The following is a 17,676-nucleotide window of genomic DNA, read 5'->3' on the forward strand; positions in this document are numbered from 1 at the left end:
AGCCACCAGGGTCAGAGCATGAAGGCACCCGGTGCTGAGCTCTATGGCCCAGGAGGAAGGAGAAGAGGTGCTGAGAAGTAGACACAGAAAAACAAAGCTGGGGAATCCAATAGAGGATAGAGGGAAACAGAGAGCCAGGCTTGGCTTGCCAGAGGGGCAGTGTGAGCAGAACAGCTGGAAGAAGGAACTTCAGGTTTTATAACGAGAACCTCTTTTTGTTTAAATGTGAGATCAATGGCTGTCTTTGTTACCCACAACCCCCCCATGCAATTGGAACCGTTCTGGGAAACTATGGGTAATGAAGACAGCCATTGCTCGGCGACAGGCGGCTCTATTGCACTACTCCCTCAGCTCCAGAGAACAGCTCCCAATGCTGCTCTCTATAAAAGAAATGCTGGATCGGCCTTATAGGCCTTCTCCATAAAGAGGTAAGTCCGCCTTCCCCCCCCCCTCCACCCCCAATAGAGCCATCCTAAATGTGGCACCCCTCCATAAAATTCACCTGCTGAGAGTTTGTCAATTCAAAAATAAAACACCTTTTAGCACTTTAATTCTATCGGATTAATTTATTCCACAAACTCCATTTATACCACTAGTGCCATTTCTTAGCACTATGAGCATTGAGAGCCCAAAGCCCACAGGTCCACTAACTGGAGGACTTGACAATGAGGCTGAGGGATAAATTGTTTATCGAGTAATTGCAAACAATTTCTCCCACCTTCCATTGCCACAGGTTTGGACTGCTAACTTTGTTTCGGCATTCCATAGTATCAATGGTGTGGGATTGGAATACAAGCAAATTCTCCTCCCCTATCATCATACTGGCAGGAGCAGAGACAATTGATCAGATGTCGGTAACCGTTCCTTCCCCTAATTTATGACTACCATGTTGCTCAAACAGGCTCGCTAACTGGGGCTTGGGTAATTTAGCAAAGGCCATAATTGAATTTAGTGGCCCTCTGGTTTTAATCAGTGCAGTTTGCAAGAAGCCATGCACTATTTGATTTATGCAAAGCCTTAAAAACCTGAGAAAGGTGGAGTCCAATCAATGTACAGCTTGGACAAGAAACTGCCGTTACTTGAACTACCGAAGTTCAAATATGAAAGCAATTTTCAAAGATATTTGGTTTAAACTTCAGTTGTCAGACAGTTTTCTTCATGGTGATTGTAGAGCTCATCGAAAGAATCAAAGACTTGTTGATCCAAACCAAGGCTTTTATTAGCAAAAGACAGGAGCTCTTCACAGGTAGCCGACCAGTCCGGAATGATCCGACCTGGCTAGGGACACAACCCTTTAAGGCCCAGACAGTAGGCGTGGCTTAGCTCTCAGCCAATCGCTGTAAGCACAGTCTAGATACTGTAACTATATACACTATATACATTGGTGATAGATCTGTACTATCACAGAGATCTCATCATATTTTCTAATTTTACTATTTCATTATATCCTTTTCCATGCAAGCATTCCCTTTAATCTGAAATATAAACTAGGAATTAATTATCAATCAAACTACAGGAAGCTAGAATAATTATACAAGAATGACCCCTTCTAATTCAAACTCTCTCCTGTATAAGCGAATCAAAGCTGGGATGTTTGTGCATTCCTGTCCTAGAAGGACACTGGAGATACTCTGAGATCTCCTGCCTCTAAATTAATAAAATAAGAATATTATAGCTGGAAGAAAATTAGCCTTATGACTTTACAGTGTGTTCAATTGTGCAGTAAGCACTTAATTTTGCATCACACTCTCTCACCACCCAAGTGCATCTACAAATGAATCGCTCTGAGTGATTCACAATTACAACGCTGCAATGATTAGAGTTGTGGATCATTATGAGTGCCATCACTTGGCTCTGATTACTCAAGTATGTATTGACTAATCCCTTTGGCATTAAACACCAAGTCAATCTTGATTTTCACAGTGGAAAAAAAATACAACACACAAAATCATAAATATTGGTCACTATTGATGGGCTAAAACTCAAATTACAAACATCATCATGGCAAACATAATACACATGTCTCCAGAGTGAATGGGGTTACAAGGATGAAATAAATGTATTGTCATTATTCCCCGTTGGTGATATTGCTAACAGAATATTGAGAGAAAGGCAGAATCAGATTTCTCTACATGATAAAATAAGCCACTGGCTCTTACATGGTCACATGGGCTTAACTTTTAATCGATAGTGTCTCTGGACATTAATTTTTTAAAAATCCTTTAATTTTCATTCTTGGTTATGTCTAAAGGAAGGTAGATGGGTTCATGGGCAAAAACAGGGCCTGTAATGCTTCTTGTGGGATGCAAGTTCAAAATAACATTTAATAAGAAATGACAAATGGTGGGGGTACAAGGTAAAGTCTTACAAACCTGGAATATTCAAGGTTAGAGCAACTTGAGTAAGGATTTCAAGATGCAAAGAGGAAATTATATGGTTAACAAAGAAAAACTGTTTATCTTAGTTGCTGATGTGAAAACTGAACAGCTAGGAATCTTAGAAGGTAGGAATGCTGAACACAGAGTTGGAATTTATCCTGCTCAGTTAGTTGCTCATATGGAATTAGCTTTTTTGACAACTTAAGGCTATAAGGTGACAGAGAGAATGCCCTCCCCCCCCATATTAGAAAAAATCTAGTAATTAATGGGTTACTTTAAACACTTTAATATATAAAAGGAACTTCACATCCAATATGCTTGTTTCTTTAATGTGAGAGAGGATTGATTTCTGAAGCCAGAAGATCTCCCCGAACAGATCTCCCCTATGAAGCATGACCTCCTGGAAATGCCCACTTTGAGAAATGATCCATTTCTTGCAAATGAATAGGTTTCTGGTCATGCAACCTGGTTGTAAGTGATGACTAACAGCTGGAAACAAAGGCAAAGAGACTCACTTACCTGCCTGGCTCGTCATGACATTGACAGAGACATACTGCTTCGGGATGGGGGTCAACTCAGACACCCCATTTACAGCCTCAACATCAAAGGTATAATTAGTATGAGGCAGCAGATCCGTAACAAGAACTCTGGTGTAGGTCAATCCAAACTGACGGGGAATGAAATGGAGGCTGTTCCCGCAGGTACTGCACTTCCTGATGTCGCCCACACATTTCCTGCAGTGCACGTTGTACATCAGGTCATTCCTGCCACCACTGTCCCGAGGTGGACTCCATTCTAGTATCAGGGAAGTCTCATTTGCTGTAGATATAGGATTTTCTGGTGGTGTGGGAGGCTCTGATATAGGAAAAAAAGAAGCAAACAATGAATAATATTGGTGACGTACAGTATGCTCCATGTACATACGCCAAGGAAAACCAATGCCTTTATTTTTTTTTCCCCCTGAATTGAGGGCCTAATTCCTTGTGTGGAATAGATTATTTAATTCTATTTCTAATTGACATCTACCGGACATTGTCCAACAGTATAGTTCACTTCATTTCATTGTTTTTTTTTAAATAGTGACTGGTATTATGCAATATGATGGCATTAGAATTCAGATTGTTGACAGGAGATTTAAGAGAGATGTACAAGATCACAATTGGTATGAATGGGATAAATCAAGTCTTTGTATGTCAAATAAAGAATTTCCCTTGAAGATTATGAAATTTAATTTTAATTACCATGTATATTCTGATATCTGACAGAGATTGATTGCAGATAAAAGCTTGAAGATTAGTTGATGCATGTGAATTCATAACTCTGGGCATTTTGTTTTAAAACTTTGATGTTTGAGATGTGACTTTTTTAAGTCATGGACATCACCAGACTTAGAACTCCATTGATCGCAAAAATCCTGTGGCTGTGTTCGAGGCAAGGTAGTGAATATTTTACAAACGAGACTATCATATCTCTGAAATTATACTTTTCTGATCCAAAACTGTAAGTGAGGGTAACTTTTTCCCGACATTCTTGATGTTAATACTCATTAGTTACAGGTCTGCTTTGCAATTACTAACATTTCAAATATTCTGATTGGGGGTATCAAGCAATGAAATAAAAAAATTCCTGTTAATTAGGATTTCATCAGCTTCTTACGCAATTTTAGAACAGCATATTTTAGTGTCCAAAAGCCATAATAACTGCAAAGGCCACATTAATTTAACGTGTTCTTAGCCCCCTGCTCTACTCACTTTACACCAGTGCTTTTTAAACTGCCCTCCTAAACGTGCATTCCATCTTAACGCATAGTAAATAACTCAAGTGGTTGAGACTGAGTCACTGATCTACAGGTTTTTATTCATAATGGACAAGGACCTACTCCTGTGTCATGACCAGGGCTTTCTGGGGAAGGGTCAGGGTGATGGGGGCTTTATACAAGGTCAAAAGAGGGAGGGGTCACAGTACAGTCACAGGATGGGGCGGAGCCAGGTAATCAGGAATTCAAGAATACAATACAGTTCAGCAGTTCCCCACACACCTTAAGCAATCACTATGCCATAAGTCCTCTGTGATTGATAAGGGATTGCTTAAGGTGATATGCGAGTGGGAAGGGAAGGTTGAGAACCACTGCTCTAGACCCAATTGTTACTGAAACATTTTGCTTGAAAAAAATTGTCATTGGCCCATTTCTTTTGGAGTTATGAAACCGTGTACATAACGTTATAATTAAAACAGTGGTTTTCAAACTTTTTCTTTCCTTCACATACCACCTTAAGCAATCCCTTACTAATCACAGAGCACTTATAGTCTAGGGATTGCTTAAGGTGGAATGTGAGTTTAGGGTAGCAATTTGAAAACCACTGCTTTACACCTACATCTGTGTAGCCTGGTATGACAATAACACCATCTACAAATTTGATGACGATACCATGGTAGTGGGTTGTATACAGGAACCAGAATCAGGATTTATTGTCACAAAATTCAGTGTTTTTGCGGCAGCGTCATAGAGCAAACATTCATATTATAACTATCTACAACAAAAAAAAATAGTTGCACGAAAAGTAAGGCAGTGTCTTTGGTTCATTGATTATTCAGAAATCTGATGGCAGCGGGAAAGAAGCTGTCCTTGTACCGTTGAGTGATTGTCTTTAGGCTCCTGTACCTTTTTCCTGATGGTAGCAGAGTGAAGAGGGCATGGCCTGGGTGGTGGGGGTCTTTGAGGATTGAGGCTGCTTTTTTAAAACACCTCCTCATGTAGATGTCCTTGATGGAGTGAAGTCTGGTGCCAGTGATGTCACAGGGTGAGTTAATTACCTCTAGAGCTTATTCTTGTCCTGAGAGTTGGCGTCTCCATACCAGGCAGTGATGCAACCAGCCAGAATGCTCTCCATAGTACACCTGTAGAAGTTTACAAGAGTCTTCGGTGACATACCGAACCTCACAGACACCTCACAAAGTATAGCTGCTGGCAAACCAACTTCGTGATTGCCATCAACTTGGAGGCTCCAGGACAAATCCTGTGTATTTGAAGTTCTTGACCCTCTACACTACTGAGCCCTCGATGAGGTCTGGGTCATGTTCCCATGACTTCCTCCTGAAATCCACAATCATCTCCTTGGTTTTGCTGACATTGAGCACAGGGTTGTTGTCCTTACACCATTCAATGAGCTGATCTATCTCCCTCCTGTAAGCTTCCTCAATGTCATTTGCAATTCTGATGACAACTGTGGTGTCATTGGCAGACTTATAAATAGCATTGGAATTGTGCCTGGCCACACAGTCACAGGTGCGTAACGAGTAGAGCAGTGGGATAAGCAGGCATCCTTGGGGTGCGCCTGTGTTGATGATCAGTGAGGAGGAGACGTAATTTCCAATTCGTACTGACTGTGGTCTTCCAATGAGAAAGTCAAGGATCCAGTTGCAGAGGGGGCTAGAGACACCTAGAATTTGTAACTTCTTGACCGGCACTGAGGGAATAATGGTACCGATGGCCGAGCTGCAGGCGATGAAGAGCAACTGAATGTATGAATTGCTGTTTTTGAGGTGATCCAGAGCTGAGTGGAGAGCCAGCAATATTGCATCTGCTGTGGAGAGATTGTGACGATGGGCGAATTGCAGCAGGATGAGTCAGTATACAAGATGGAGATTGTAAACGTGCTGACTGGTACACCAACAACAACCTTGCATTCAATGTCTCCAAAACTAAGGAGCTGATTGATGATGTCAGGAAAGGAAAGCCAGAAGTCTACAATCCAGTAACCATGGGGAAATGAGAGGCAGAGAGAGTAGGCAAATGTAGGTTCTTAGGAGTCACCATCTCTGAGGATCTTTTCTGGACCCAACACCTCAATGGCATCATGAAGAAACCACATCAGCACCTCTACTTTCTCAGGAGTTTGTGGAAGTTTGGTATGACACCAGAAACCCTGTCAAATTTCTACAGCAGTGTGGTGGAAAGTGTGCTGACTGGCTGCATCACGGTCTGGTATAGGAACACCAATACCCCCGAGCATAAAGCCCTCCAAAAGTTAGTGATAATGACCCAGGACATCACAGACAAAACCCTCCCCACTATTGAGAACATCTACGGGGAATGCTGCCGTCGGAGGGCAGCAGCAATTATCAAAGACCCTCACCACCCAACACATGCTCGGTTCTCACTACTCACATCAGAAAAGTATAGATGCCACACAGAAACAGTTGCTACCCCTTCCAACATCAGACTCCTCAACGACAAACTCAATCAGAGACTCATTTAAGGACTCTTCCTTGTTCATTTTATTGATTTTATTTTGTTTTCTCTGCATTGTACCGTCAGTTTGTTTACATTCATTATCTATTTACAGTTATTTTATTTGTTTATACTGTGTACAGATTATTTTTCGCACTACCAATTAATGGTAATTCTAACCACCCACGAGAAAAAAGAAACTCAAGGTTGTATGTGATGTCATGTATGTCTGACAATAAATCTGAAATCTAATGTGTTCACATCCTTCTGTTGGTTGCTCATTATTGTCTGACCTTCAAGCAATCTAACTACCTGCACATCACTGCATGACCTTAATTACAAAAAACAACTGCTGCAGAAACTCAGCAGTCCTTATGCTGTCTGGTACCACAGCAGAAGATTCCCAGACCAAAGTGAAGGTAAATAGTGGCTTCAGAATGGAGTGCACAATAGTCTCAGTAGCTGTTAGCTTGAACTTTTCCCCAGCCCTTTAATCTTGAGGGGACAGACCCTCAGTACCTTCAAAATATCCTTCTCGCAAATGTTTGAATCTGCTTAGTCCCTTGATAAGTTATAATATCTGTAAGGGTTTGACACTGAATATTGAGTTAAATAGAAAATTCCACCAAACTGCTAAGGTTTGTAAACATTACAACACTGATGTAGTAGTGAATTCATAACAGCAATTCTGAAAATGTTATCTCTTTTCAAAGTGACCATCAAAAAGGTTAGATCTCTGCTATTTACACTTTACGTCGCCACATTTACATTTCCAGCTAGGATGAAATTGGGACTATTATGGCCTTAACTGTGTAAAAACAGAAAGGATGTCTGAAATATTAAATGACTATTGTAGCGGCAGCTACACTGCTCCTGCAAGAACACACACAATCAGACAGGTTGAGCTCAGTGAGCAGACTAGTTTATTGCAGGCTGCTGGGCTATACTTATACTCCCAGCCCGGACCTGGCTGAGAACCACGTTGGAGGGTGCTGATGTCACCAGGGCGTCAAGTGGTCCCCCAGCACAGGGCTCAGAAGCCCTGTGCCGGGAGGAAGGGAACACCCCCGATGGTGACATTTTGGCCGATTGCCCTGCCGCGTGACTTAGAAGCGGGGCCGGTTCGTCTGCCTAGTGGTGAGCCGCCACACTATTTTGAATATCTGTGTAATAGAACTGATGCAAAAGTTAAATTAAAAAGATGGGAATTATGGATAGGAAAGAACAAGATCATTTTACAGCCACCTGATCCACTGGAGGTTCAATTGCTGGTGGAAGTAGAAAATTGTTGAGGCATTAGCAATAATCTTGCAAGCTCAACTCAACCCAATAGTAGTTTTGCAATGTGTTGGTCCAGAGCAGGGGCCATGCATAAACCTAGAAATTGCAGTTCAACTTTGGACGGGGCAAAATTGTTGGAAACAGATGAGCCATATACAACTATTTGCAAAGGTAATGGGCAGCAAAATTAATTTATTAAAATGAACTCATGTTTGACCAATTTCCCTGAATTTTTTAAAATGAGATTACAAAAAACGTTTTTTTAATGAACGTAGTAGCTGTCAATATAGACAAACAATATGAATGGGCCCTTCATCCCATTGTATCTGAGCTATCTTCTCCCTTGCATTCTCATCAACATTTCACTCCTGACTTAGTTAATTCTTCTGTCAGCCAACCATCTCTATGCATGTCATTTTACAAAATTTACACAGCAAAGCACCACACAGGAGGCCACAACATACTAGGTGGCCAATATCATCCCCTCATCTTCAAGCAAATGCAAGTCATTCAGATTATCCTTGGAAGATTAAAGGTGGGACATTATCGTTTGGGGCTCTTGCCAAGTTATAGTTGGTGATATTTGCAGTTCATGTGTGTGTTTCTTTTTATGGATGTAATATGAGTGGCACTGACAAATGTATGAAAGTGTTTTAATTTGATGGTACAATTAATGTAGAAAAAGGTGTGTGCCAATTATATTTCCTGTGTAAACTGAGAAAAAAAAGTATATTTTTTTGAAATAAAAAGATCATGGAAACTCAAGTGCACAACAACTCAGTATCAGAAAAAAGCAAATCCATTCCTCGTCAGGTACTGTCCCTCGATAACTCCTCTATTCCCGTGATCCTTTGTCACTGGCTTTTCCATCGCTGATATTATCCAGCACTATCTATACTTTTTAATTTCACTTTCTCCAAATTTAGTTTTATTTTCACTTCATCTGCTATTCATACAAACTAATATTTAAAAAAACAAAAATTCACTGGAGCTAATGAGTGGAACATTCAGTGGTCTGAACATCCAAATGTATATTGGATTGAAGGTGCCAGTGTTCCACATAGGCCACTTTCTGGAGAGATTTTTTTTCCCCCAAAGGTGTCAGCACTGCTGTGAAACTAGGTCAAAAAGAGGCACCAACTACAAATAAAAAAAAACAAACTATTTCCTTACTTTTCTTCCATCCACTGCTGTCCCTTGGTAACTCCAGAACAGTTAAAGAACAACGATTTCCTTGGCTCATTAAATGAAGATTATGTTGCTCTTTGATTAACCCATTCTTTAACGTCTGCATGCTTGGGCTTTCTGATTAATTTGCCCATCATATGACTGCATAAGTGCTGCAGTACAGTGATTTAACACTTGAGACAATGCTGGAAAAAGGTTCCTATTTTATCACCACAAATAATTATTGTATACTTAATTTAATTATTTAAATTAGGAGATACAGAACAGTAACAAGCCCTTCCAACCCATGGGCAATTGCTGCCTAAATACACCAATGCAACCAATTAACCAAAAAACTAGGGCACCCAGATGAAACCCACACAGACATGGGGAGAATGGAGGGTACAAATTCCTTACATACAGCATTGGATTCAAACCCTGGTTACTGCCGCTGTAACATTGTGCTGTAATGGATCTGCGTTAATAGTAATATTTAGGTTAAGGTTAAGCTATATTTCTTATAAACGCATCTTAAGTAATGCAGTGGGATTGGAATAGGGTTATACACAGGTCACAGCATGTTTGCAAAGACATCATTGCACTTAGGCAAAGCGTAAATTTGGAGTCACAGTGTCTAGATGATCAACAGTACCATAATGGAACTTAACTGTTTTTAATTAAAACTCAAGAAATGTTTAGAGGCATTTTGTGTTGACAGAATATTCTTGGAGTGACCTATGGTTAGACTTCTGGAACCATAAGCACTTAAGGTTTCTTGAAAAAGAGAAATGAAACTCAGAACCATTTGAGCGATGTACTTTAGCCTCTTGAAACATCTTTCGGAGTCGTGATGTGTACAAGCCAGAGTTCGAAGATCACATGGTTAACAAGATCACAGCCTCATCTTGGAAAGAAGCTTTAGAACTCTTAAGAAGCCAAGAGGGATTGAAGAAAACCAGTGTGAGAGTTTAAGAAGAAATCTTTTCATGGGAAATCAACTCAACAAGACTTGTGAGTTTGAACAGTCTAAGGACTGAATCACTGTTAACAAACACTTCATTATTGCTTTGAGCAACAATTTAAAAGAACTTCATGTTTCGTAATCACTTCTGAACTACAATTTAATAAACCTTCAAGTTCAACTCGACTTTAAAATACTGGGCCTTAAAACTAACTTTTCCACTCAAGGTTAAACTGAAATAGTATGGACTTGAATACCCACATATTTTTATACAATTAGGTTTGCACATCGTGGGGTTTAAGCTTAGAGATAATTTTAGAGTTAAGTGAGACCTGTTAAGTGGTTAATAGTTTAATAAAACCTATTATTTTGAAATTAATCACTGTCTGGTGAATCTTCCTTTGCTGTTCCTGTGTTTGCACTAACAAGCGTTGATTGGTTCGTGACAATGCTAGCCGTGACACTAACCTTGTTGCCCCATAAATATTTAGATATTTTCTATTAACAGCAACCACTAAATTAACTAAAATTATTTTGTGAAAACCCTGCAGTATTTGGAAATAATTTGAACTTTAACTTTAGAAATGGGCAAAATCATTTTTTGGTGTATAGAAAATAAATAGAGCAATGTAAACCAAATTGCTGGAGGAACTCAGCATGCCAGGTAGCTTCTGTGGAGGCAGAGGGATGGTTGATGCGTCAGTCTGAGACCCTGCATCAACACGAAAAATAGTGCATCGTTGTTTTTTTAATTGAATTTTCTTTCTCTGCCTTCTTTAGCTGCTCTTAAATCATCTATAGCTACCTGGACATTAACAGGAAGGAATATATGCAGAGATACCATTAATAGCTAACTAGACTCTGGATGTACCTTGAAAGGTGGCTCACTATGATGTCTTGAGGCAGAGTTATAACTGATGACAAATGCCAGTGGAAAATCTCTTTGGGAATGGGAGGGTTACATGTGCATCTTATTCAAAGAGAAGACAAAGATAAATTTCCAATCACTAGGTTATACATACTTACAACAGCATGCTGGGAGCAACCATGAGCACAAAGTATTAAGTACAAATCACTGCTTTCAGCCAAGTGTAATATAATCCTCCATGCACAATGGTGGCTGTGAACTTCTCTTCATCAGGTGATCATGAAGTGAGAGATAAAATTATAAATTTGGAAAGCAGTGTGGGGAAAAAAGCCAACAATTGTCTCAAAAGAACAATTGCAAAGATTGGAGGAAACTCCAGGAGATTGGGGTTTGCCACACAGTTTAGCAAGAGGCAATATATTAAATTACACTGCTGATATAAAGTGAACAGAGTGGTTTAAAACAAGCCGAAGAGCATGCCAGAACAGTGGAGGAAAGTTTTTTTTTATAAATCAACAGCATTCTTTCTGGGTAGTTGAAGAACCTTAGTTCAAGATAGAGTTGAATACATTTCCTGTAGGATTAGTTATTCAATGGGGAAAAAAAGACCTTTCAATCTATTGATTCCATGCCAGCCATCAAGCACCTATTTACGCTAATTATACACTAACCCCATTTTATACTTCCTGAATTGTCATCAACTCCTCCAATACTCGACCAATCATCTACATTCCAGGAGTAATTTTAGTGGCCAACTAATTGAATGTTCGGACATAGAAGGGAACTAGAGCATCTGGGGGAAACTCATGGGATTGCAGAGATAAATGCAACCTCTAGGTTTGTATTCAATTTGGCTCACTGGAGCAGTAAGGCAGTAGCTTCACTGACTGCCCCACTGGGGTCCAAATCCTTTATAGAAAAAAGATATTTCTAATCTAGCTGCTGATAGATTATCTGTATTTATCTTATTAAATACCTGAAGGGTTACATTGTTGGTTATCAGCTATATTGTCCCTACACTTGTAAGGTAAAAACATCATGAGATGGGACCGGAGAAGGAGTCACCCAGTACTAAGGAGTAACAGAATGCAGATGTGACCTTGTACACTCAAGATAAGCTTTGCACTAACAAGAATGATGTGCAGCAGGCTAACAGAGAAGGATAGCAACAGTTTATTCATTGGACAATGTCATGGTATGATCATTTACTAAGTACGTATCCTGAGGTATAAAAAAAACACCACTTGCTGATAACGGCAGAATGCGCCTTCTCCAACTAACACTGTTAGTTGCAAGTGTTACAATCCGGCAATAAAGAACAAAGAACCTTGATTTCGACTCAGTCTGGTGTTTGACTCACTCATTCATGAACAAAGCAGACCTAACACACTCCATAAAACTCTTTCCTTGATCAAACTCTTGGACAGCTACCCCAACATTTCCTTTCATCGTTTAGTGGCATATTGCCCAGTTTTGTCCTTGCAAATTGCCTTGGGACATTTTGTTTAACTAAGGTTCATTGTCATGGACAGTGTTTACAGGTTTGTGTGTTCCACAAACTATAGGAAGGATATAATTGCACTTAAGATGCTGCAGAGAATGGAGGTTCCTTCGACACGAGGGGTCACCGAATGGGCTCATTTCATTTTCCATGGAGGGATGGAGGACCTGATAGGAAGGATACAAAATCATAAGGGGCATGGGTAGGATAAGTGGAAAGAACTCTTACCCCATGCCACCTATCAAAATCAAGAGGGTAGAGGTTTGGTAAGGGACAAGAGGTTTTTCACCCCTGCCGGTAGCTGGGATCTGAAATGCACTGCCTGGAGTGCGTGGTGGAGGGAGGTATGCTCATAGCATTTAATTGATATCTGAATGAGTACTTCCAATTTTTGGATTATGGACAAGTGCTAGTAAGTGGGATTAATACAGATGGGCATGTAATAGCTGGCATGATGTGTGGCCTAAAGGGACTGTTAGTGTTCTGTACAACTCTGTGACATTTAAAGGAACAATAGGAATTCTGACATTTGGAACTGCTTGATCTTACACAAAGCTTTAATTTTCTGTCTTTACAAAACAATTCAACATACTGGCTTAAAAACACATCAGTTTTAGTTTAAAATATTTTAAATGCCTGGATCATATCAATAAATAGGATTCACTGTCCCCATTTCTTTGTTATCTTAATCGTTAACACTAAACAAGATCAAGTGCAAAAATTACTACCAAGGTTAGAATTGAACCTTTTTGGACAATCATTTCACAAAGGCTTGGAATCATTAACTTTCTGAAATAGGGAAAAAAAGTCATATCTGGATTGTGGCTGCATTTTAAAATTCCAGTGCATTGTCCAGGAAGTCTTGTACAATGGAATTCTTGTACAGTCTAATCAATGGTCCTTGAATGGACTACAGGAGGTCACTACAAAACAGCTGCTGAATGTAGGAGTGGGGAAGGCTCAACTATGCAGTCCTATCCTCCTTCCATGACTGCCTGGTCATCTTCTGATAGAACAACTCTTGGACACCATGCCTCTATTCACAAATGTCTTCCCACCCACTCAGAACAGGGGAAATGTCAAGGGCTCAATCAACAAATCTCAGATTTGATCTTCAAAATGGTTGACAGCATTCACTGGTGACACCAGAGTGGCATCTCATTTGCTCGTCCATGTCCACTTGATGTCACCACACATTAAAGAAAAATCCAATGGACTTTCCTATATAATGAAATTAAATAGATATTTTATTCATTTAAACCTCCTGTACTGATATCCTCAAACTTGGGAACTTGATCTTAAACCACCTGGCTGGGAGTCAAATAAACCACAATAAAAACTATTTTCCCAGATGGCATTGCAAAATGAAGCTTTTCACTGTTTTCCTGTGCATGTGATAATTCACCGGTTATCAGTTTGTGACCCTGGTTACTCATGCCAGAAATGGAAACTATTATTTTGCAACCAATTGTTTTTCTGCCAGTGCTCCCACATTGTTCATATACAAATATTAGTTATTGTCATGTAATGAAACAGAAATGTAATATTATACAAAATTGCCTTTAGCCTATCATAAGGCAAACCAAGATCCACTAGTGGCATTATTATTACACTGTGCCCCTCCCATCCAGATTTCAGGTTAAGATCAAAACGAAATAACAGAGAGATCAGTGAACTCATCACAGTTATTGTCCACCAATGCTCACACTATGTGAAGCTAAAATTCGGCTCATCTTTCTAATCCACATTCACTCTCAAATTCACTCACAGAAGTCGAGGAAATTCATCAATTCCGCTGAAAGAAAAACAAAAGTCTATAATTTTCTTTAGAAAGATATAAATTATATTCTATTTTGCAGATTCTGTTCATGTCTCCACTACCATTATCTGACTGCCTGTGGTTGAAATTAAATCTTATTTTTGGTCTTTTTGCCCATCTATTGTGAATGCATTTAAGCTGGATTGACATCATATTTCTCTTGTGTGCAGTCATTAATATTAATGAAGGGGAAGAAGATGTCACTCACAAATCTGCAGTCAATAAAAGCTTGAGCAAGTTTCCATCCATAATATAAATATGAAATCTCACCACTCGTATTGCCAGGAATGTCAAAGTGTAAAGTCACTGCATTGCACAAAGACTTGGCACAATTCTGCCTTCAGAGAGAATTTAGCAAAGCAAACCCCAGAGGTGGGAAGGCACAGGTTTTGCAATCTGAACTTTCGAACTTCACAATGCAAAGTCCCATGGATACAGAAACACATTTTAAAATGAGCACATAAGGACAGTATATAATTCAACCTTCCAACAATTACTCTTTTTTACTGTTGGACAGTGATGGTACACCAAGAGCATTCAATGAAGAGGAATACAAGGTGATTCATGAGGTGTGTACAAGTTGAGAGAGTCCAGTTTCTACATTCTGTAATTCTACGGTAATTAATAGAGCAGTGGTTTCCAAAATGTCCTCCTAAACTTATCCCTATGCCATAAGTGCTCTGTGATTAGTAAGGGATTGCTTAAGGTGGGACGTGTATGGGAAGGGAAGGTTGAGAATCACTGCTCTAGACCCAATAATTACTGAAATATTTTGCTTGAGAAAATTTGTCATTGGCCCATTTCCTTTGGAGTTCTGAAACCGTCCACATAACGAGTCAATGAGGTACGATTAAAACAGTGGTTTTCAACCTTTTTTCTTCCACTCACATACCACCTTAAGTAATCCCTTACTAATCACAGAGCACTTATAGTCTAGGGATTACTCAAGGTGGAATGTGAGTTTAGGGGGCAGTTTGAAAATCACTTGCTGAGCAAGTCCTTTAAAGTCAGATTCATCCCTCTTTTTGCAGACCCCAAATTTAATTCCTGGATTGTTGAGAGATCGTTGGTGTGATGCAGGAAACAATTCACACTGCTGCTGACCTCTGCCCACACCTCCCCCTAACCAAGCTTTAGTTAGAGGAAAATCTAGTGTCCAGGTTCCCTCATAGTTGTTGGAGAGTGACAGTTATAATCATCAAGAATGATGCACTTTGCAAGCAATTTCAATGTGTTTATTTTCAGTGACACATGTCAAAAAAGTGTCTCAATCGTGCTGAGTGATCCTAAGCAGTGACTCAGTGTAACCTTAGAACATTAGCTCTCAAGTTATTTATAAATTATTTTATGAATTGAAATTTATAGCCTTGCAGTTCAATTTGGTAAAATGCAAATTTCCTTTTCTAATCCTGCAGCATTTACAGTATAAAAGCAGACATTATAAACTACAAAATGAAGTAAAGCAACAGTGTAGCTGAAAATCTTACAAACATGCTTAATACTGGAAACATTCAGTATTTGAAAGAGAGAAATCTTTTATTTTCAGGTCAATAACTTTGAATAACCATTGGAAGTTAGAGATGTAGATTTTAAACAGGTGGAGAAAATGGAACGTTCTGCCTAAAGGATTAAATGAACTGGAATTTTTAGAAAATTTGCATGGATCGTAGCAAGTGGTAGCACATACCAGGTCCTGTGCAGTAGACATCACTCAAAGTCGATTTATAATTTTTCATCAATCATCTTAGGGGAAGTAAATCTTTCAAACTTGGATTTCTCCCATTAACCAGAGAGTGAAAATGCAGTCCAGGTTTCTCAGGTTATTTAAAAAAAAACCTACATTTTCCAAATCTGCTCACCGTTTCTTGATTTTTCAGGTGTTCACTCTATCCCATGTCCCCACTTCTGTCATGTTCACCATTTCTGTGTTCAATCAAAAATGAATCCAGCTCTTAACTGCTCCAGATTCTGTTGCTTGATCCTCAACTTATAATGTTGGCCTGGATCTGATTAAAAACTGGCATTTCTCCTTGAAATCACCAGTCTTCACCAATGTAAAGGTTTGGAAGTTTGAGGTCAAGGTCAAATGAAAATGGAGGTCCCTAACTTCTACACTGCTGATCATGATCTTTGGACAACATCACATCGCTATTGGACTCCGATGTCTCATAAAGTAGTCTCAGATTTCCTTACAACAGGCAAGATGGCCATATGGCCCACCAAGTCCATGCCACTTCCTAAGGCACTCATCAGTCCCATTCCTCAACCTTTCTCTATTTACTCTTCTCTCTCATGTCTGTCTACTTCCTGTGATTCTCCCACCATGCATTCTATTTAGGCAAGTTTACATTGTTAACCTACCAGTTCACATTAGGGACATAAAAGATGGGAGCACCTGGAAGGAAGAGTAAACTCATGTTGACAGTGCTCTAGGTCAGGATTAAACTGGGGCTGCAGAAACCTTTGCCCCTAGTCTTCAATGAGAAATGGTGTGGGGAGAGGTCTTGGGCAAGGAAGCAAACACTTTCACTGTGCACGAGCCAGTTAAATGATGCATGTACAGTTGGCACACAGCTCTCAACAGATGAGTTAATACAAGATTTTTTTTCGTATTTAATCGAATTGTTTTAAGTATACTTAATTGTTTCCTAGTGCTTTTGTGCATTTTAAAAGTATTTTAACAAAACACTTAATTACAGATTTAATTCATAATTGTTTGAGTTGCTGCGATCTTAATCAATCTTCTTGACAGCAAGCATGCCTGGGGTTGTGTGGCTGAACTAGCTCTCAAAGCTGGGAGTGGGGAAACATCTGCTGATAGCAATTGGAAAAGCTCTGCGCTGGGCCCACTGATCAGTGGGGAGTTGGTTTCTCAGTGAAAGATGTTGGCAAGAGTCAGTATCTGATAAATGATGCTTATGCATCTTCCCCCAGTCAGAAGGTCCGGGTTATTTGCTTTGTTCCTGTCTCCACAGCTGAAGGTGGTGGGACATTGCCCTGACTATTCCTACAATAACATCCTAGGATGGAGGCAATTAGTGACCAACAAGCATGATCATCTTCCTTTATCTTGGGATCTGAATTCAATCTTGAGATATTTTTTCTCTTGTTTCGCATTGACTTGTTTTTACAGGGACTCCTCATCCCACTCTAAGTTTAATACACGATGAAACAGTAGTCAGACTCAGCACATTTTGGTATTCATCTCCTTTGAGCTCATTTGCATCAAGTGTAGAGCCGGAACTGCCTCACAGTTCCAGCAAGCCTGACCTCAGGTATTGATTGCATGGAGTTTCCATGTTCTCAGTGGCCACATTGGTTCCAGTTTACTCTCACGTCACAAAGACGAGCAGATTGGTTAGTTAATTGTGTGAGTAAATTGGCATGAATGTGAGAAGTGTGCAATTAGTAAAGGGTGACTGAAAATTGGTGTGGCCCAGTGGGCTGATGGGCCTATTTCCATGCTGTAG

At 39.8% G+C, this 17,676-nt stretch overlaps 1 protein-coding gene across 1 annotated transcript in view; it reads right to left on the minus strand.

Moving 5' to 3' along the window:
• LOC138742321 (ephrin type-A receptor 3-like) overlaps window positions 1-17,676 on the minus strand; it is a 337,908-nt gene that overhangs the window by 114,537 nt on the left and 205,695 nt on the right. Inside the window, exon 5 of the mRNA XM_069896585.1 lies at window positions 2,898-3,233. Within this exon, the coding sequence (XP_069752686.1) occupies window positions 2,898-3,233 (336 nt within the window). The remainder of the gene's footprint in view (window positions 1-2,897; window positions 3,234-17,676) is intronic.

Source organism: Narcine bancroftii, chromosome 9 (genome assembly GCF_036971445.1).
Source record: "Narcine bancroftii isolate sNarBan1 chromosome 9, sNarBan1.hap1, whole genome shotgun sequence".
In the NCBI taxonomy this organism is placed as follows: domain Eukaryota; kingdom Metazoa; phylum Chordata; class Chondrichthyes; order Torpediniformes; family Narcinidae; genus Narcine; species Narcine bancroftii.